General features: G+C 41.0%; 1 protein-coding gene across 1 annotated transcript; it reads right to left on the reverse strand.

Annotated features, from left to right (window-relative positions):
* Positions 1-165: 165 nt before the first annotated feature.
* On the reverse strand, positions 166-6,175 carry rergla (RERG/RAS-like a). The gene is made up of 5 exons (XM_034131468.1): positions 5,983-6,175; positions 2,985-3,041; positions 1,495-1,568; positions 881-1,029; positions 166-791 (listed from the first exon to the last, which is right to left on the reverse strand). The coding sequence occupies exons 1-5, from the start codon at positions 6,032-6,034 to the stop codon at positions 512-514; spliced, it is 612 nt and encodes a 203-aa protein (XP_033987359.1). The 5' UTR covers positions 6,035-6,175; the 3' UTR covers positions 166-511.
* Between the last annotated feature and the right edge of the window lie 16,226 nt (positions 6,176-22,401).

Here is a 22,401-nt window from a genome sequence, read left to right on the forward strand (position 1 = left end):
TTTATCATTGATTAAAAGTCAACAACTTTTCAAACATTTCCTAAGGTCAGATCCAGTCTGCTTTGATTGGTTAGCTTGCCGGCTCTGTTGTGATCAACTGCTTAGAAATGTCCCGCGCTTTCACGTACAATGTATTGGAGCGATAGCCAATAGAAGCGCTAGTGTTACGTAGTAGTGTCACTATGTTATGGAAGTAAACAAAGGAGTCCAATGGAGCGTTTCCGGCAGGGGGAGGGGGGATTTTGTGGGTGAGAAACGTTGGGATATCAGCCTTTGTGGACCATTTACATGCACAGAAACCTATATAACATACTACAGGAAAGGAAAACACAAAATCATGAATCAGTTGAGTTTAACAGCAAGCAGACTCACTGAGCATGATGTCTTCTACTCACAATAACACGTATAGACATCAGTTTAATTAACATCTCACCCAACACAATTGGAAACACAAAGCCAAGCCAAGAAACTGATCCAGCCTTGACTGACAGCTGTCCATGTATTTGCCCCGTCACACTGATTTCCTCCTCTTTCCGAAGACGTTGTTGATGAGTTTGGCCATGGAGCCGCTGGGGCGTCTCCTGCGCTCCTTAGCCTTGCTGCCCACGTTAGCATTTTGCACCATCTTGAAGAATATGAGCGCCACTTCCTGGTGGTGCTCAGCGGCTGACAGCTCGTAGAACTGGCAGCGACACTCGGCAGCGAGACACTGAGCTTCCTCACGCCGCACCTCTCTCATGTGGCACAGGTCCTGCTTGTTGCCCACCAGAAATATGAGCGAGTCCACGTTCCTGTGGGTCAGAAAGCACAACAATAATTGACTTTCACCGGGTTGTTTTGCATGGTGGCCATTATTATCGTACAGTGATCTTAGCCATACCTTTTGCCAGTTCCCAGGCGTAGCTCTCTGATGAGGTGTACTATGGCTTTGGCGGTGAGGAAGGAGGAGCGGTCGCTGATATCGTAGACCACGATGAAACCATGAGCCCATTGGATCTGCTCGTTTACAGTAGACCTTCCCTCATATGCCTGAAAAACAGATTGTTTAAAGACATCACATAAAATATATACATTTTGTAGTTAAAAATGATATGTGCAAGTGTAAGGCTGCAGCGTGTCACCCTCTTTTTGATTTATTACAGTTATATTTTGGGTTGCTTTGGTTTAAGCTGTTTGAGTTATATTTAATGTTTGCTAATTTTGCACGTAATATAATATAATAGTAATATAATAATATAGATTTAGCCTTGTTACTTTGGTATGGGTTGCTTTGTTTTGCATATTCCCTACTGTGTTTATCTCCATTGTGTTGTGTGGAGTCCATGTTTGTGATTCTGATTTTGCAAATGAACAGTAGCGATCAATTGGTTTACAAGATGATAAGTGCGACTGGTTGATATGCCGACTAGGACCCTGCCCCTGTGCCACCTATTTGTTGGTGAAAAAATACAATAATAGTGCATTTTGTTATATGTGCTCCATCTGTAACTTCACCTGAGAGCAGGGGTCATAGAGCTGGAGATTGATCTGTTTCCCATCCACTGATAGACGCTTTCTGTATATGCACTCTGTGGAAGACAGCAGCAGGAAAACAAGACGAAAATCATCAAAAAGAGAATAATTATGAGTTCAAATTGTATCTGAAAACAGTGGATTCATACTTCTAAAACTGTATTTGTCACCAATACTGGGACACATTTCTCTCTCTGTGTGTGCACGTGTTCCTTTCACACCTCAGGCAGTGTCCTTGCTTCACTCATTGAGAGTGCAGAAGTAAACAAGCTCATATGAAACTCGATTATTCTCAGGGAAACAATAGGCTATTGAGCCACTATCAGAGACTAATGTGAGTCATTCTCCCTGCTGTCAGGTGGCCTTTTGCAGAATTGTATCAAACAGAATGGCTGTTCAGACCACATTCTGACTAACAATAAGAATCTGTCAAATATTCAGCCATGCTCTTAAATTTGACAGAATATGTGCCATCTGTAGGTAAAGGCTTGTCAGCTGGCTTCACCATACATTACAAGACGATACAAGTATATGAGATAAGAGGACTTGGATAGAAAGATAAACAGTTTATAGAAACTAGAAACCAGCAAACTGATAACAGACATTCCAAATGAATAGGGCTTCTGATAGGGATATAAACAGCCATACTGAATGTTGGCATATGACAATAGAAGAAAGTTACAGAATACATTTAGTGAAATAAACAGGATTTAAACCTTGAAATATCTGATCAATGAATTGGAGACAATATTATGAATCTTAACATTTGATGCCAATGTTTGGTAAAGGTTTAGTTATAGTAGGGCTGATCCAATTGTGCACTTTGACTAAAGCGTGATAGTTTCAGAATATAATCAAAGTTTTGCTTCAGACATAGAGGCAATTTGTATCTGACCTATAGTGACATTGACAGGCCACTGATGTCCAGTTTTTGCCCCATCCCTCTCCGTAATATTCATTTTTATTTTTGTCAAAAAAATGGTGTTTGAGGTGTGGTAATTGAAACAGCAATATGACGTAGAATGTATGGAAGTTAAATGACTGGTTGATTGGGCTGCAACGAACCAATTGTTTTGCATGATACTACAAAATACTATTTGTCTGACTACTGATCGTTGTAGCTCTGCAGAATTGTTAAAAAGAGGCTGAACACACAGCAATCTGCTTCCATTTAACTACATTAGTCTGTGCACAGCCAAACTTTGTTGAAACCCATGCACAGAACTGCATTTGACATACTGGAGATCGCAAAGATGAAACATCTTTTAGTGTCAAATACTTAGTGTATCATGTATAAAAAAGTATCCTACTGTATGTCTCACTCATATGCCATGTGTCAGATATATAATTGTTGGGGGTTTTACAGGTGTAATGAGTAGAAAGTGTACAGAGATTTGAATCATGTTTAATAGAGTAACGATGTAACAGTGAAAGTCAGTTTCCCATTAGTGTTCGCACGACAGTCTCATTACCTGAAGATGAGGCGTACTCCCCAATAAATCGTCTGGTGAGGAACCGGACGATGAGAGCTGCAGACAGACAGACAGACAGACAGGTGAGTCAGAAGCGAGCCCTTGTTTACCTCCGAGGTGCAGTTGTTACCGTTTAACTGGTGACGCGGGGGAACTCGTGACGTTCTATAAAATACATATACACATTTCGATCGCTTCTTCTGTCGTTTACATTAATCTTTTGGTATATTTGGCTGGATAGGAACACTTTGATGCACATTCAGTACCAGTGTGTGAGGTTGTGTTTGCGATGCCGATATCCGGACGCGTACAGCGAGGACTACAAAATGACAATGAGGTGACTGGGGATGTGTGTGTTCAAAACATTGCACGCTTGAATAAATCATTTAAACCAGTTATTTTTGCCAGACTTATTACTGAATATCGTTCTTAATGTCCTTCAGACAGCCTCCAAGTGAAGCACACGTTGTTTACTCACAGTTTGAAAGCAGCGTGGAGAAGTCTTCAGCTGAGCTGTGATCCGCCCAGTTTAACTTGTGATACGACTTCTGTTCTGTGGCTATCAACCAGCAATCATGTTTAATATTAAAGACTACACACATGTCTCCCTTATCAAAACGGTATTCTGCACTTTGCAGCACTTATCCAGATAAGATGTGACTGTTTACTTGGTTAACTTTCGTTATGCATCGATACAGCGACACAAACCGAATGACGAGGATACTCACATACGTTGAGAACTACAAACACATATATTCATAATTTTTACTCTGCTGTGAACATGTTTTCGTTTCTATCTTAACGTTTTTGCTTTTATCTTTGTGTTATTTTGTCTTATATGATGTATCTATTTCTGTGTAACTTGGTAATATTAATATGAATTCCTTGTTATTGTTGTCTTTCCATCTGTCGGTGATGATTATACTACATAACGAAACACATGGCATGATTAGCATATTTTATATTTATATATAACTTAATGTGTGCACTGGAATACATTTATATGTAAAATGACCACTTATCACAACATAATGTGGGCTCGCAGGCTGATCAACTAGGATATCTGATCTCGGTGGGTCTTAATGAGACTTGATACAGACCTCAGTCAGCAGGCTATACTATTTAAAAGCAAATGCCTACTATAATATGTATATTATATGGCTTAAGTGTACATAAATTCGCTCGCATTATAAATGATGGTTGGCTTGCATTTTTCTGAATCTTTTAACAATGTTAATGTGTAAAAATGTAGCTGTGATGAACGTATATCTCGTAATGATTCGTGGCTCACTCACAACGCGCAGTACTAGAGTGATTTTAGCTGTTGGGACTCGGGTTTGAGTCCAGCATGAACTTTTTAGTTATTTTCATGTCGATGGACACTGAATTATATGTTTGAATAGAGGATTCATAATATTGTTTGCGGAGACCAAAATGAATGACCAAGCAGCATTTTACAGTCTAAATATCCCTACACATGCAGCAATGACATTTCTGCTGCTATCTTTGCAAAACGAGTAAACAGTCACATCTTATCTGGATAAGTGCTGCAAAGTGCAGAATACCGTTTTGATAAGGGATACATGTGTGTAGTCTTTAATATTAAACATGATTGCTGGTTGATAGCCACAGAACAGAAGTCGTGTCACAAGTTAAACTGGGCGGATCACAGTAGTGATGTGTCGGTCGCGAACGAGCCGGCTCAAAGAGCCGGCTCTTTTAAGTGAACGACGGGAGCCGGCTCGCGCCCGCGAACGAGCCGTTTTTTTGTTTTTGTTATTTTTTGTTAAGTAATACAAGACAGAATGATATGATGATCTCCGCGCTACAGCTGCTCTGTGCATGCATGCAGTGGCATGTAATATCCAAGGATTAGAGACTGTTGGATGCTGCTGTTTTGAGCATTGCAATACATTTATTTGTATTATGTTTTTTTATGATTAGAGACGGTTGGATGCTGCTGTACTGAGCATTGCAATATATTTATTTTCACTATGTTATTTATTTATGATTATCCTTGGGCTCAGCAAAGATTTGATGTCAGCTGTTGCTGTCTTTTTTTCTATAGTTAATACTGAAATAGAGCCCTGCTGTTTTGTCAGGGCCTTTTCTTTAAATATAATTTTAAAATGTCGATACAGTAGCCCCTTTTTTAAAATGTCTATGCTTAAGTTTTTATAGGTGTTGCTATCTGCTTTGTGTAGCGTGGTTCTACAAGCAAGTCTGTGCATTCATTGGGTGGTATCAGATAGATACAAGGGTCTGTAAATGCAATGAAAACAATTGGCCACAGCAAATAATTGATATTAAACATGTAATTTTTACTTTTGAATACTTCAGTACAAAGGATGTATTGAATAATTTAAGTGATATGTGTACACATATAAATCATTAGTCAAAACAGGGCTACATTTGATTGAATTATAAAAGGTATAATATGTGGTAAACTGAAGAGCCGTTTGGGAGCCGAAAGAGCCGGCTCTTCTTGGTGAGCCGAGCCAAATGATCCGGCTCACCAAGAAGAGCCGGAATTCCCATCACTAGATCACAGCTCCACAGCTGAAGACTTCTCCACGCTGCTTTCAAACTGTGAGTAAACAACGTGTGCTTCACTTGGAGGCTGTCTGAAGGTGTACACGGGTCTCAGATGGACTTGGTATCACAGTAAGAACGATATTCAGTAATAAGTCTGGCAAAAATAACTGGTTTAAATGATTTATTCAAACGTGCAATGGTTTGAACAGACATCCCCAGTCACCTCATTGTCATTTTGTAGTCCTCGCTGTACGCGTCCGGATATCGGCATCGCAAACACAACCTCACACACTGGTACTGAATGTGCATCAAAGTGTTCCTATCCAGCCAAATATACCAAAAGATTAATGTAAACGACAGAAGAAGCGATCGAAATGTGTATATGTATTTTATAGAACGTCACGAGTTCCCCCGCGTCACCAGTTAAACGGTAACACAGTGACCTGCTGCCCGGCTCTCCTACCTGATTTCCCGACCCCTTCACTGCCCAGCACAGCAACCTTGATCTCACTCATGTCGGCGGTAGAAACAAGACTTCTCCCGTACAGAAGCAGCCTATCGCTCAGATGGCATGCTTTGGAGAGCTGAGGAGGGGAACCTGTGTGTCAGAGCCGGGGTCCGCAGAGCTGATGGGCTGCCTGGAGCCCCGGTGCTGCCCCGCGTCATCCGCTACAGGCTGGCCGGGAGGCGGCCCTCCCACAGCGGCGTGACACCGGAGGAGAGCGGGGGGCGTGTCCTCCATCTAGAATTAATTGTCATAGCCTCATTTCATTTTTTAATTTACAGCATATTTCTCTTTTTTTCAATGTACCTTGTGGTAGTCAAGCCTCCAAAAGATCCAGGGATTATTTTTAACAAATTACCCTAAAACCCATTTCACTCAACTGATTATTTTATCCAAAGAGACCTAAAATAAGTTTTAAGAACTATGAAGATACCAAAAAGGAACAGCAGAAATCCACATTCCCCTTATTAAAGCTATGCCATTGTAAGTGCTTGCGCATTAGTTTGAATTGAGATGAATCTTTTGTGTTCTATGTATGTGTGTGTGTGTCAGTTTTAACGTGACAAATTGGGTTTTTAGTCTGCCACGAAGATGACTCATGAGCAATAGTGTTTGAAAATGACATGTACATTGTACTGTCAAACTATACTACCCCTTTTTATAAAAAAAAAATTGATAAGGGTCCCCCCTTATATAAAAAGTAACTTTTTTGATAAGGGTATCGCCTATACAATGTAAATTTGTATAGAAGTTTAGTTTGGTGGGTCACCTTTTTTCTTGGCAGCATGTCTCTCAAGTTGCACATGACTGACATTCAAATGTGTGCTCATCACTGGTTAACTATTCAAAGTCATTTAATACATTTCAATTAGCAAACAATCTTGTTCGTTCCCCTGCAAAAACAAATCTCCTCGATCTTTCCTGAAGTGTTACATTTACAAAATGTCAAGTTGATCATTTTCCTGTCCAGGTGTGATTTAGTGACTCTGGATTAAATATAAACCAGCTTCATAATTGCTTATTTCTGAGGCTCCTCTGGTAGCCCTATTTTAGAAATCTGTAAATCCTGATCTTATATAATATGCTGATAAAGGCAACATGTTTGAACTGTAAACACAGGCTGAGCTGCCAGGATCCCTCTACTTCTTAAAGAGGAAAGGATTTCCAGAAGCATTTGGTTCCCTTTAGAAATAACCACAGCAGGGAATAGAGCATACCATTCATAGTGCATGCTATGAAAAGAATACCATTTCCATTTGCAGTGTGAGGCTTTACAGATCACTTCACTTCTTCAACACGTGAATGGAGAATGTTTCCGAATATATTGTATATCTGCAATTTTACACTATTAAAAACAAAACAACAATCACTCTCTATTTGGAGGTTTGAAAATGCAAGAGAAATGATGAATCAGTGGTATAAAACGAAGGAAGACTTCAGCCAGCAGCTCCCACACAAACACATTTCGCAGGTTATTGCTAATAAAAGCAAGTGTGATGATGACTCTGAGGTGGGCTGATACGGAGGACGAATGATGACATTATCACTGCCATGTGTACTGACTATTACACACCTTATCACGGAATGTAAAGCATCAGTATCGTGACATAAATAAGTCGAATTTACATCTGGCTAAAAGAGATATGACACAGTCTGTCAAAATAATGTGTTCTGGTCAATGTAAAAGATATGCTCGCTGCTCCTAAGGGCCATGTAAGGGGCCAAACCCTCTGCACTTGGTCAGTTTTTCCATTAATAACTTTGTTTGTAACATTTATGGCAGGATTTTGCTATGACATTTTTAGTTTAAAGGGAGCACATAAGCAGTGAGATATGAGGTTATTTCTATCTATTGTCCTCCCTGTTTCCCTTGACACTATCAGATTATGAAGATCATTGTTTATCGTGGAGGCGGGTGATGTAATATTGAAGGGTTGGCCTGTAGCATTTAGCATGATTGGTTTCCCAAAATGTTGCATGTGCATGATTTGTAGATTGCTTGTATACAGTGCAGCCACAGAAACATTGAAATACACAGACGTTTAAGTTGAATCCACTTTCTTCGTGTATACAAAGTCTCATGTGCAGTTGTATGGTGGTTTTAGGGCTGGACAGCATCACCAAAGTCTTGTTTAGTTTGTTCACCCCTTACACTGTTTGTTATCAATGTGATAGCCATGCTCTAGTTTAGTGTTTAAGGTAACGTGAAGACTGTGGCAGCGGTCCATTCCTCTCCATTAGCTGACTGCAGGGAGGACAGACGGAGGCCCAGGGCTGCAGATGTGGGTCAACCCTGATGGATGGCAGCTGACTTCTATGCTATTAAAGGAAAGGTCTGGAAATCCTGTAGATATCTTAAAAACAGTAGTCACAGAGTGAGAGTAAATAATGATGAAAAGCGGCTGATTATGCACCAGGAGAAAGCACATAATTACGGTGACATTAGCCCTCTGTGTGAGGAATCAAAAGGTCGAGAGGGGAATGAAGACAGATTTGCTCTGTTAACTAAACATAAAGCAAATACCTCCGAAGTATCTTAATCCCTCTCTTCCTCACTTTTATAGTGTTAGTTTACTCAAATTCCCCCCCAAAAAAAAACATTTTCTCACACCGCTAGCTGTATCTTTCCATTCAGATAGGCTATTTTTGGTTTCATGTGTCAAGGTTTTCCAAAGAATACAATGTAAGTAAATAGAAGAAAGTCTGTTGTGCTTAAAACATTGAAAATTCGATTTTAAATAGAAACATTTCTTTCAGAAAACAGTGTCCATGTTGATGTGAATGATCCACCTTGGGGACAGCTTTCACTCTAACGGTTTGTTACAAACTATATTTAGATTGATAACTGTGAGTTGTTTATTTCTGACCCCCAGACACAAGTATTTTATGCTCTACAATAAAATCTCTTATTTTATTCGGCTAAAACAGAAAAATGTAGCTAATTGATCTCTTGTCAAATGGACCCTCCTTCATAGTCTATTTAATAATAGGCGTTTTTGTTGAATTCTGGCTTATTTAAAGGGGGAAGCATTATGGAAAACTCACTTTTTCACTGCTTCTTCAAATACAGTTGGCCATCGGGAGGTGGAGTAACATTTGGAAAGACAGTATGAGAGTTTTCAAACTGGATCTAATCATATGTTTTAGTACATTATGTACAAATGTACTGTATATGTTTTTATGTAAGGGTAAAACAGGATTAGGGTGTCCTTACATAAGGACACCCTAATTTGATCCGATCAGAGCAAAGACACCCACATACAAATACACACAGATTTATTTCGAAATGTTTTGATCCCATGTGGACACCAGGGTATAGTGGTAGTGTGGCAATTCATTATCCAGCATTTCCAGTCCAATGACTTGTGCTGAAGGATCCTGTCAGTCAGCCCAGTATAAAGCTTTATCTTATCTGTGGCAGGTCTAATCTCTGCCTTACACACACCTGGACTCACTGAAGGCAGCCCGGCCCCATGGAGGGGCCCCGCTGATCCAACCACACTGTCTCTGAATGCTGGGGGGGGGGGGCACATTAAACTGCCAGGGATGAGAAATGAGGGACTGCTGCTTCATTGATTTAGTGAAGCTGACAGAATATTTCAAAGAGGATACTTAAGGTTTGTTCCAGAAGATGAAAAGATGGGGCTTATTTACATAGTTTTGTCTAAAAGGTCAAGACACCCGAGAAGTAAGATGATGAGACAAGTTGGAACCAAATCATTACTTCAGATTGTAAAATCCACTTTATTTAGTAGTTAAAATGAAAGTGATTGTGCCCAAATGGTTGCTTATTCTAAGTCTTTGAGAATCTCATTTCAATTAAGTACAATAATAAGACATAATGGGACACCCCAACAAAATATCCAAAGCTTGAGAATAAGGTACAAGACACTAGACAGAAAAATATATGTTACTAACACATCTAGAATTGGAGATCGTGATTATAAGATGAAAAAACACTTACAGAATACCTTAAATCTTAAACTAATCTACCCTAACTAAATGATCCCACAACATTTGTTTAATACGTCTGAGCATTTAAAATAAATAAAAGGTAAGATATGTTAAATATACAACAAAGAAAGAATAATGGTTCAAATTAATTGCATTTCAGTGTATGACAATTTAAGTTAAGTATATTTTAACTCCGGCATATTTTAAAAACAACACTGCCATAAGCTCTTTTTGAAGAACTGACATTTTTATAGTTTTATTATCAATCTTATTTCATACCTGTGGGCCCTTGCAAACCACTCTAAAGATTGTAATTGTAACTTTACTTTTGATGTTAAGATGTTTTTCCACGTCTTAAATGGATTCAAGGGAAAATAACGTGGGATAAGTTCGAGCAGTCAAGTGTAAGTGTTAATGGCTCCAACATGAAAATGCTAATTTGTGGATAGTTTTGAATAATTTAAACATGATTTCTGGAACTCATGTTGACCTTTTCAAATGTATTTTTGGAGGTTTGAGCACCACAGGCCAGGCACCATATATCTCCATCATATTTGAGAGAAGTCAGACATCTATACAGCGGATATTCTTAACCTCTGCAACTAACACAAATATAATAAATCTAAATTGATAAATGTCGGTTAGAGGAACATGTTTGTTTTTGTTTGTTCATGGGGTGAACTGCCTTTTCAGTCACAGACCGTTCCTACATAGCACCAGACAAGAAATGTAAGATACTCCTTTGACTCTGCATTAAGAATTCACCTTGTTGATTTAAATGAAATAATGATAGATAAGTGCACATGATCCCACTGTTCAGTGAGTCCTATGCACAGACTGCAGCTGTACACACACACAGTGTTCTGATGCTGCAGTCGTGTGGTGCCGTCTGGTAGTGAATGTGTGGAAGTCAAAATGTTTATAATGTGCCATATAATAACAATACACTGTTGTATAGGCCCACACTTTAAGTTGACATCTACACAACTAGGCAGAGGTGGGAGAAGTACTCAGATCTTGTACTTAAGTAAAAGTAGAAGTACTAGAGTGTAGGACTACTCGCTTACAAGTAAAAGTCATGCAATCCAAAAGTTACTGAAGTAAAAGTACAAAAGTATTAGCATAGCCTACAAGTATACTTAAAGTAAATTAAAGAACTCATTATGCAGACATTACACAAATCAAAAAAAGTACACAATTCACCTCTGAATGTATTGGAGTAGAAGTACAAAGTAGCTACCAATTAAAATACTCAAGTACAGTACAAGTATAGGCTACCTCAAAATTGAGCTAAGTACAGTACTTCAGTACGTATACTTAGTTACTTTACACCACTGCCTACTGCCTGACTTTATTTGTTTGTGTTTTATTCAGAAAGTGGAAATTAAAAAAACAAATAGTGTGGGAGATGCTGTTCATGGTGTAGGTGGTGAAATATATGATGGCCTCATTTCTTGAGAAAAACTCAATCTGCTGTTATGTGTCATGTTGAAGCTGCCTGAGCCGACACAAGGGCCCTTTCTCATGTCATCAAATGTCCCATCCTCGACTCCTCGACTCCTCGGTCCTCCGGTAGTGACCCGGAAATGAATTTTAGCGCGCCATGTTGAAGGACATCTCATTTCTCGAAATGCACATCGAGGACCGAGCATCGAGGAGGCTCTCTGGAGGAGCTATAACCGAGGATACACTGATGGGTCCTCCACAGTCCTCCACGGCTCCTTCGTGGATGCATTTCCGGCAACAGTGATGTTTCAAAGAGTCGAGACGCACGGCCGGACTTATCTCAGCCAATGACAGCTCTGCATGCATCCCCTGGATATTATTTTATTAACTGCTTTCATCGCGACGCGATGTTTACAGTGAGAACAGCTGTGAGGTCCGTGCAGAAAGCAGAGCAGTGTGTATAATATATATCATATCACTCAGTATAACAGGCCTACTCTCTTTATTTGCTTTAGTTTAGTAGATATCTACAAACAAAGTCGATATTTTTCTAAAACCATTTAGTGTTTCACATAAAAAATACACAACGGCTGTAGCCTGATTATATGCTTTAGTGCTTTAGTTTTACCGACGTATTTTTCATTATGATTCTACTTGTGATAGTCGGACATGACAACCTGTGCAGCCCATGTATTGATTCCATTCGATAGCTGCTATAATAACAAACAAAACGTCTGCCTGCTCTCCACAATGATCAATAACAGCGAACAAATAAACAGAATCACACGAAGCCTGGTTAGTGTTGCCTGACTTTATAAAGTGTGTTTTTTTTAACAAGTGTGTGGTTGCGTTCTAGTCACTTTGCTCAGCACTACTGCTTGTTACAACTTTTATTTGCCGTACTCGCCTTAAGTGTTAGCTCAGGTTAATCTCGCCCCCCTCCGACGTAAGCGTGACGTATGCGGTTCTTGCTTCTAGACGGACAACTTTTTGGTGCTCGAAACGAACCGGATTCCGGAGCTATGACGCTGCTCCGCTGCGGTGTGAACAGGAAAACCCGGTGCTTTTCAAGCACCAGCACCGAACCGGTCCTGAAACACCGTTGGTGTGAAAGGGGTATTATGCCCCTTTCACACCAACGCAACTCCGGTTCAAGCTCCGTGCTAGAGCTTTTCTGGTTCAGAACCGGTTCTTCGGTTTAGCGCCGGCTCTTTTCACACCGCTCAGAGCCCGACTGGTGCTGCCGCTGCTGCGTCATGACGTCACAGTTTACGTCGCTGAGTTTTCTCCCCAACGCCGGAGCTCACCTCACAACAACAACGGGCCGGGGACTGCGTTGCTTTTAATCATACGAAGCCAGATTAAATTAAATAACGACTTCTCCAACCTTATACTTTTCTCCAGAGTGCCGTGGTTCATTGTTTATTAATGTGTTTCAGCGGCATTTACCGACCGCTGCAGTGCTGGCCGGCGGCTCTTCAACGGGAGTGTATTCTCCCGTTAGCTCCGGGTTAGCTCACACGGCTCTAAAGTATTCACTGTCTGACTGTCACACAAGCAGCTGATACATATCCCCAGTTCCCCTTAAGTGAATGTGTGTCAGTCTGAATTGACGCTGTTTGGTGTCAGTCTGAATTGACGCTGTTTGGCATCACAACGCTGTTATGAAAGTTTCTCTGGTATAACATGGGTGATGTTAGCATAGCAACCGAAGCTAAACTGACTACTTGCTAAGCAGTTTTCTACAGGCACTTTTTACCGACGTATTTTTCATTATGATTCTACTTGTGATAGTCGGACATGACAACCTGTGCAGCCCATGTATTGATTCCATCCGATAGCTGCTATAATAACAAACAAAACGTCTGCCTGCTCTCCACAATGATCAATAACAGCGAACAAATAAACAGAATCACACGAAGCCTGGTTAGTGTTGCCTGACTTTATAAAGTGTGTTTTTTTTAACAAGTGTGTGGTTGCGTTCTAGTCACTTTGCTCAGCACTACTGCTTGTTACAACTTTTATTTGCCGTACTCGCCTTAAGTGTTAGCTCAGGTTAATCTCGCCCCCCTCCGACGTAAGCGTGACGTATGCGGTTCTTGCTTCTAGACGGACAACTTTTTGGTGCTCGAAACGAACCGGATTCCGGAGCTATGACGCTGCTCCGCTGCGGTGTGAACAGGAAAACCCGGTGCTTTTCAAGCACCAGCACCGAACCGGCCCTGAAACACCGTTGGTGTGAAAGGGGTATTAGAGCTGTAGGTGCGTGTGGTACAGTGTGTGCGTAGATGCAGCGGACAGACAGGTCTCAGTTGGTTTGGTGTCCTCTGCTTACTTGTAATACTTGTAAATACAACTTTTGGCCCGTCATTTATTTCCCTCATTGTAGCGACCAGAGAGGGGGGGGGGATATATCCAGTCTCTGATAGTGTTACGTTATTATGAGAGTGCTCTGTTTGATTCTGAAATTGTATATATTTATATAAATATATACATATATGTGTGTGTGTGTGTCTGTGTGTCTGTGTGTATGTCCGCATCTGTAGCCTGTTATTGTCTCATTATACCGCACTGTGAATGAATTAAAAGTAAATATATAAGTCGTCATGAACACATCTGTCCATCAGACATAGTGCTGCTGTGCCTCCTGTCATCATTAATGGACGTCTCTTTAAAATGACCGCTCAGAGGAGAGGAGTTCTCATTTCTCTAACCGCCTGCTGCTTCCCCTCCTCTCTCCTCGGTTCCCCTCCTCGGCTCCTCCGCTCGCATCTCCTGTGGGCGGGACTAACGGGCCGTCTCCACGGCAGCGTTAAAAAAATCTTGGAGGTGGGCGTATCTGAAGCTTGAGGATTTTTTGCGAGCAACCAATCACATGAATCTCCCGCCCGCGACATACGAAGCAAAAAAGCCCGAAGTAAACTGGATATAAACTCCCCAAAACAGGCGAAAACCTACCACTGTCTCTGCCACCTCCCTCCATGCCTGGCTCCTCCGGTTTATATCCCGATAGGTCTGGTCATAAAGCACCGGGTGATTGATTCGCTACCACTAATTTCTCCTCCATTTTTTGGAATATGAGGAAATGACCTGCGGTATTTCTCTCCCAGCATACACGTCGTTTGATTGGCTAGAGCTTGAACTGTCAGATTTGCGTACACGGGATTTGATTGGCTGACGCTTCCACCTCAGCCTCAAAAGTTGAACATTGTTCAACTTTGGATCTTGAAAATCCTGAGAATCTCCGCTCGCCTGCCCACAATGCATTTCGGCGAAAGCGAAAAAAAGTGACGTCACCCCATTCAAAGTGAATGGGCAGAAGCGTTTCAAGATTTTTTAACGCTGCCGTGGAGACGGCCCGTAAGTCTCGAGGATAGGAGTTGAGGAGGGGAGTCGAGGAGGAACATTTGAAGACATGAGAAAGGGCCAAGGAAGAGATCTGTGTTATTATTCATGTTGCATTCAAACTCCACAGGAAAATCATGTTGTTAAAAACTTCCTGGCAGATGCTACCTTCTTTGTTGATCTTCTTCCTGCCAGAATATACATAGAATATATGCCGATGTTATTTTTAATGGATACTATTTATGGTGTCTATGTGCAGCCCTGAAAAGGAAGGGAAATGTAACTCCCTACACACTTTCATGGTGCACCTGTTTTTAAGTAATGTAAAACTCTGTTGATAAATACGAACACATTTATAATTTTAATATTTTATAAAGTGAACTCTGAAGTCCGAATGGCATTACATTACACGCATATTTGCTGAATTTGACTTCTGTCTGCGATGTAATGTAATTATCTAATAAATATAAAAGCAGGCAATATCAATTGAACAGTACACTAAATTCCCATGCGACATGAAGGCAGCATACTGTAACTTACTGTAAACGGAACAAGTGATTTACATAGAGAGCAGGAAGTTTCTCATTCATTTCCTCAGCGTCGTCAGTGACGTTGAGTTCTCGCCTTTGTTTAGACGTTTTCAAACTTTGTCTCAAATGTTTCTAATGACAGGGACATGGACTGATGATATTCCTTCTTCAAAATGATTATTCGACTAGTTCTGGTGTTAGGGTGTATGTCTCTGTGTGTCGCTGCGTGGAGTGTAGCAGGGCCTTTCATCTGCTCTCAACAGGTAAGATAGCACGGCTCACTGTTAGCAGCTAGCAAGGTTAGCTTCAGTTACACAGGTGATATCCTGACCACCAGCAGACTTAAAGGGTTTAAATAAATAAACAACAATTTCCCATAAGCAGAATTAATTAATCAGAATCAAAAGTATGTATTTATTTATTTAAAAGAAAACGTGGGTTAGGTGATAGTTCCTCCATGTTCAAATTAAATACAAGATACAAAAATGTAATACAATATTTATACAAACATAAGAAGTAAAAGTGAAATGTGTAATTAAAAGATAAAATAACAAAATATATATAAACATAAAAAGGTTAAGAAAAAAGCCCAATACAATACATTGAATGAAATATGTATAGGCCTACAAACATAAGAAGTTAAAGTTAAATGTGCAATAAGAAGTTATTTTAATGTGTTTTTGAACCATTTTCCTTTTTGTATCATCACTGTTGGTTCCCAGTATTATGACTATTTCGTGTTACTTAAAAGACATTGCATGCTTGGATAATAATGTCAGATTTCATATATATATTGTTATGGTAACATGAAGTAACAACATCTGGAAATTACACCACTTAAAGTTCAACTGTCAACCTATTGAGTCATTGCATATATTGTAAAACTGTGGTGACAAAAACACATTTTGAAAAAGCAATGGCCATGGCTATATGACAGCATATTGATGCCAAGATTGAAAAAAACTAAAAATCAGCTCTGTTCCTTTCACAGAAACGTTCACAGCGACACATAGTTAGAACAACAACTGCATAGCCTGTTTAATTATTAATAAATCATTACATATTAACCTGGTCTATGTTGATGTTTAATTTTGTTAAGGGCCTTATCTGTAAAGAGTTTCTATTTACAAGATTGATAAAAACTGATTTCAATATACTTTACTCTTTTTTTCCTGACGCAGGGTTTGGAGTGTAAAGTCACCATTTGTGAGTATATTCAATTCTTCTATATTCCATCATTGTATTATTCTTGTTACTTTCATTTTACTATCACAAAGGGAGAAAGCTGATTGCTCTTTTCTATTCTGTAACCTAATGTTCAGACATATGTTGTCAGCAAGTTGTAGAAGTATTCACATCTGTAAAAGTACTAATACTACACTGTAAACATACGTAAGTAAAATCCCTCCATTGAAAATGTAAGTAAAATTAAGTAGAATCAGCAATATGTACTTAAAGTATAAAATGTAGAAGTACAGAATTCAGATAATTGTAAAGAAATAAAATAACACCCCACATTTTTTTTTATTGGAAATAATTTTAACGATAATTAATTAGTTGGCTTGTTTAATTTATGACGAAACCTATATAAAGTATATATAAGTAACTTGTTATTTGAGCTGTAAAATAAATATAGTCAAACAAAAAGTACAATATTTCTCATTGAATTGTAGTGCAATAGAAGTACAATTTGCAATGAAAAGAAATTACAAGCACCTCAATTTCTCAAAATCTTAAAATGTAAACATTGGAATTTTCTAAATTTTACCCCAAACTAACTTTGTTCGGGATACTTCTCGCTGTTAAAGAAAATGATGGATCATGCATGAAAAATCAGATGTGTTGTTAGACTTCTCAGCTCTCTGACATTCAGCGTGTGTGTTCAGCAGTTGACTGTCTGGACAAGGGCTGGCTGAAAGTGTATGAGTACACTCCCAGCCATCCAGAGGACCTGCAGGTCTCTGTGGACACCAGGGGGGACGAGTCAGGACACCTGCAGCCTGTACTGGAGGCCAGCTGGAAGTTGAAGGATGATGGTAACTATGGTTTTTTATACAGAAATGATGCAATAAGCAGCGGTGGAATGAAGATTCAATGATAAGCCAGATGAAGCTTCTCCTGATGTGATGTTTTGAAGACAGGAAGTGACCTCTGCTGTGTTTCTCCTCAGGTGGTATTCGTGACCTCAACGCCACCGAGCTTAATGTTATGATGTTGCCGGAGGTACTTGGGATTGCCAGGCCCTTAAATCGTATACATTCGTCCTCTTCCTCAAGAACAGCAGCACTCTGCTTCCTGGGTTTTAGCTCCTTTTTCAGCCTGGAGCGCAGGGTCTTCACCTCATCATTGAGGGCATCCTTCTGAGCCCTCAATGCCACATTTTCCAGCATCACCTGCCTGCAGTCCTCGTTGTCACACTCGGTATGTGGGGAGAAGGGTGGAGGGTGCCCGGGGTATTCCTCCTCATTGTCTATATCCAATGATGTAGCCATTCCAATGATGGGGTTAGTCTCACGGAGGTCATGGAGCAACTGCAGTGCCACACTATGCTTCAGCCTTGCCATGACCTGCTGTGCCTCATGTCGGGACAACTCAGGGTGGTCATGTTTTACATGACGGTCCAGTCTCTTCCCAGCGTACGAACACCCAGCGATGGGACAGGGTTTGGTCCGAACATTTATCCTTCCACTGGCTATTTTCAGGAGGATTCCCCTCTCCTCCAAGTTCCGCACTGCATGCTTGTGCTTAAGGTGTTTGTTCAATGCCAGATAGAAGAGTCTGCACACCGGGCATTCAGATGACCTCCTTACTGAAACACACATAATGAATTTGATCAAAATGATGTTATAGTTCTCCGTTTATATGCGTTAGCGTGATCGGTGGTTGCGACACTGGGTCCGATGCATCAATTCATGGTGCATGGACCAAGGGAGGTATTGGGTTACCACCGGGTCAGATGGTCCCACCTCCGCACCAACGCGGGGGCTGGTGATGGCAACATTGGGTCCGATGCATCAATACATGGTGCCCCGACCATGAGAGGGTTTGGGGTACCCCGGAACCAGGCACCACCCCAGCAGGAAACGGGTTGTATGGTCAAAGGAGGAAAAGAGTGATAGAACCGGGGTAAAGCAAAGAAAGTGTCCGACAATAGTGACTTGTGAGGCGGCCAGAGAGTCTGTCATATCTCGGTCCTATCCTCCAGGCAACGCTGTGGCCAAAACTGGGCTAAAAACAAAAAAAACTAAAAAAATATTTCATCCAGGGAAATTTGGGTGAAAATGAAAAAAAAGTACCCGGAAATAGTGCCTCATGACCCCGCAGGAGTCCCCCGCGGACTCCCCTGACATTCTGACATGGTCGAAATCATCCAACTCAACTTTGGTGAGAAGCGGGCAAAAGGGGTCAAAATGGAAAAATTGTACCCCAAAATAGTGCCTTATGACCCCGCAGGAGTCCCCCGCGGACTCCCCTGACATTCTGACATGGTCGAAATCATCCAACTCAACTTTGGTGAGAACCGGGCAAAGGGGTCAAAATGTAAAAATTATACCCCAAAATAGTGCCTCAAAATCGGGTAGAGTCCCCTGTCGACTGCCCTTGCATTCCTCCATGGCTCAAAATGTCGTACTTAAACTATTTTGAGAACCAGGAAAATGTAAAAATTATACCCCAAAATAGTGCCTCAAAATCGGGTAGAGTCCCCTGTCGACTGCCCTTGCATTCCTCCATGGCTCAAAATGTCGTACTTAACCTGTTTCACGCCTTCCCCCCGGTACCGGGCGGATAAACGCGTCATTTGCAGGAAACAACGTCTAAGGAATCTTAATATTGAATAAAACTATGAATGTGTTATATCCATGTAACGGAAGAAACTCAGCTAACTGATCTTTTTAATTTTTTTTTTTCAAAAAAAACCCACAATGCTAGCACTCAGCCTCTGAATTAGCCTCGATCGAAAAAACGGGACCGACAAAGACACATAAACTCACTCAGAACTCCCTTATTACTTATCCTAGATGCACAACCAAACACTATTTGTTGGTGTCCTGGAGACACTGAATCTAACGGTGCCCACCTCAACACTCAGTGATAAACATTCGCGACGCTATCAACGAAAGCGTACATCATCACATGTGGAGCTAAGAAGCTAAACACGTAAATATATCTTACCTTGGTCAAAAGTGGTCTTCAATGGCATTAAAACGATAAAAAAACGATGCTGCAGTTAATCCATAGGTTCATCCTATGTGTCTGTGCCTTCTTTGAAATTATTTCTGATAATCCATAAGCAATACAACTGCGTTTTAGTTTCCAAACTCCAGAAGGAGACATTCCTCCAGTTTAGTTTCGCTTTCCACACGCGAAGCGGCAACATTTTTTCTTTACAATGTGTGTCTATGTAAGTATCCTCCTTCGATTCTATTGGCTCTAACGGTCACAAGGGTATGTCAACCAACCAGATCGAGCAAGGGGGGCCAGAGATAGGTCAAAATCCACCCAAATGACCCCAGATGGCCCAGGTTTTTGGCTAAATCTCTCTAAAAAGGTCAAATTTCACTTGTTTTGCATCAATCTTGATACAGGGTACTTATTATATGTTGTACTTTGGATTCCTAAAGCTTTTAGTCTACTAACCCATCATCCAAGGGTAGTTTTCACTATCTGTAAAAAATAATTTTTGGACGGACACTATAATTTACAGTTTTTTACTATGTAAAATCTGAATTTTCTTTAAAATAAAAAACATTTATATTGATTCTGACACTTCTACATCCAACTCACAGGTTTATCATTACTTTGAGAAAAAATTATTAATTTAACCCTTTTAGAAGGGAAGATATGGTCATTTGTTCTGGGAATGTCATTTTCGAGCCTGAGACCTGAAAAACAGGCTCAGAATGGAACAGGTTAAACTATTTTGAGAACCAGGAAAATGTAAAAATTATACCCCAAAATAGTGCCTCAAAATCGGGTAGAGTCCCCTGTCGACTGCCCTTGCATTCCTCCATGGCTCAAAATGTCGTATTTAAACTATTTTGAGAACCAGGAAAATGTAAAAATTATACCCCAAAATAGTGCCTCAAAATCGGGTAGAGTCCCCTGTCGACTGCCCTTGCATTCCTCCATGGCTCAAAATGTCGTACTTAAACTATTTTGAGAACCAGGAAAATGTAAAAATTATGCCCCAAAATTGTGCCTCAAAATCGGGTAGAGTCACCTGCCAAGTGACCTACATTCCTCCATGGCTCAAAAATGACCAACTTAAAGTATTTGGAGAACCAGGAAAATGTAAAAATTAGGCCCCAAAATAGTGTCTCAAAATCGGGTAGAGTCACCTGGAGAGTGCCCTCCATTCCTCCATGGCTCAAAAATGACCAACTTAAAGTATTTGGAGAACCAGGAAAATGTAAAAATTAGGCCCCAAAATAGTGTCTCAAAATCGGATACAGTCACCTGGAGAGTGCCCTCCATTCCTCCATGGCTCAAAAATGACCAACTTAAAGTATTTGGAGAACCAGGAAAATGTAAAAATTAGGCCCCAAAATAGTGTCTCAAAATCGGGTAGAGTCACCTGCCAAGTGACCTACATTCCTCCATGTCGAACTTAAAGTATTTGGAGAACCAGGCTGGGGGGTCCTTGTGCCACAAAATTAGGCCCACTCAGAGTGCTTGGTGAGCGGATACATTCTTCCAAGATTTGCAACAGCCGTTTTTTTCTGAGTGCACCCAAAAACTGGGTTTCTGATTTCGTGCAGACGGTAGTTTGAAAAGTATGAACGGATCTTTTTGACAGGGAAGGGGAGATGAAGCCCAGGGACCTTTTCCCCTTCTCCGTTGCACCAACCATCGGAGAAGGGGAAAACCGCCAGACCGTTGGCCCCTTCTCCTGTTGGCACTCAGTCATTTTTTGACAATTTTTCAAAACTTCATTTTTGATTATTTTAAGATATAATTATCCGTTTTCTTCACTTTTTTTTGCTTTCCACGGGTGGGGGCGCCTGGCAGGCCGCCTATGAGCACCCAAATTCGGCCTGGATCATCCAGGATATTTGGGCTAAGCTCCATAAACTGACTAAATCACCCAGAGAGGTCACCTTTCTAGCCCAAAAATATATAATACAAATACATTTAAATAGTAAAAGGTGCACTTGTGCTCTGCATTACCCGGAATTTTATTTTCATAGCCCCATGATAGTGATTAAAAATCATTTTCGTGGGAAAAAGTGTTAAAACGCCTGATTAAATTATATGCAGGACCCCAGTGAGCTCCAGACTATGTGCATTGTGTTGGGGAACCATATAAATGATAGAATAAATGCATTTAAATGCAAAAATATTGATTTAAAATCATTTTAGGGGGACAATTGTGGAGAGGAGCCTGAAAATGACTCTGCAGCAGGCCGCCTATGAGCACCCAAATTCGGCCTTCTTCACGGCACCACCACCCCTTCTGTGGAGGGTATTCTCGTGCCCCTGGTGACTCTACAAGGGGGGTGGTTTTTATGGTGCTTATATGTCCGCCCATCAGCATCCATATTCGGCCTTCTTCACGGCACCACCACCCCTTCTGTGGAGGGTATTCTCGTGCCCCTGGTGACTCTACAAGGGGGGTGGTTTTTATGGTGCTTATATGTCCGCATATGAGCACCCAAATTCGGCCTGGATCATCCAGGATTTGTGGGCTAAGCTCCATAAACTGACTAAATCACCCAGAGAGGTCACCTTTCTAGCCCGCTCACAGAGCCCCCAAGGACGGACTAGAGACCTCCAGCAGCAGTCCCCAACAGTGGGACTCTGCACCTCCAGGAGAGACCAGGGGGAAATCACCTCTCTCTGCCCGCTCACAGACCCCCAAAGTACGGACTAATTACCTCCAGCATGTTCCCCTAACAGTGGGACTCTGTGTATTTCAGACCTCCAGGGCGGAGACCGTGAAAATCACCTCCCTCTGCCCGCTCACAGACCCCCAAAGTACGGACTAATTACCTCCAGCATGTTCCCCTAACAGTGGGACTCTGTGTATTTCAGACCTCCAGGGCGGAGACCGTGAAAATCACCTCCCTCTGCCCGCTCACAGACCCCCAAAGTACGGACTAAT

This window comes from Trematomus bernacchii, unplaced genomic scaffold, assembly GCF_902827165.1.
Source record: "Trematomus bernacchii unplaced genomic scaffold, fTreBer1.1, whole genome shotgun sequence".
In the NCBI taxonomy this organism is placed as follows: domain Eukaryota; kingdom Metazoa; phylum Chordata; class Actinopteri; order Perciformes; family Nototheniidae; genus Trematomus; species Trematomus bernacchii.

Coding starts and splice junctions, on each gene's coding strand:
- rergla (XM_034131468.1), bottom strand. CDS start 6,034: ATGAGTGAGATCAAGGTTGCTGTGCTGGGCAGTGAAGGGGTCGGGAAA. Junction 1,569..2,984: donor GGAGTACGCCTCATCTTCAG/GTAATGAGACTG, acceptor TGTCTTCCACAG/AGTGCATATACAGAAAGCGT. Junction 1,030..1,494: donor TCTATGACCCCTGCTCTCAG/GTGAAGTTACAG, acceptor TCTGTTTTTCAG/GCATATGAGGGAAGGTCTAC.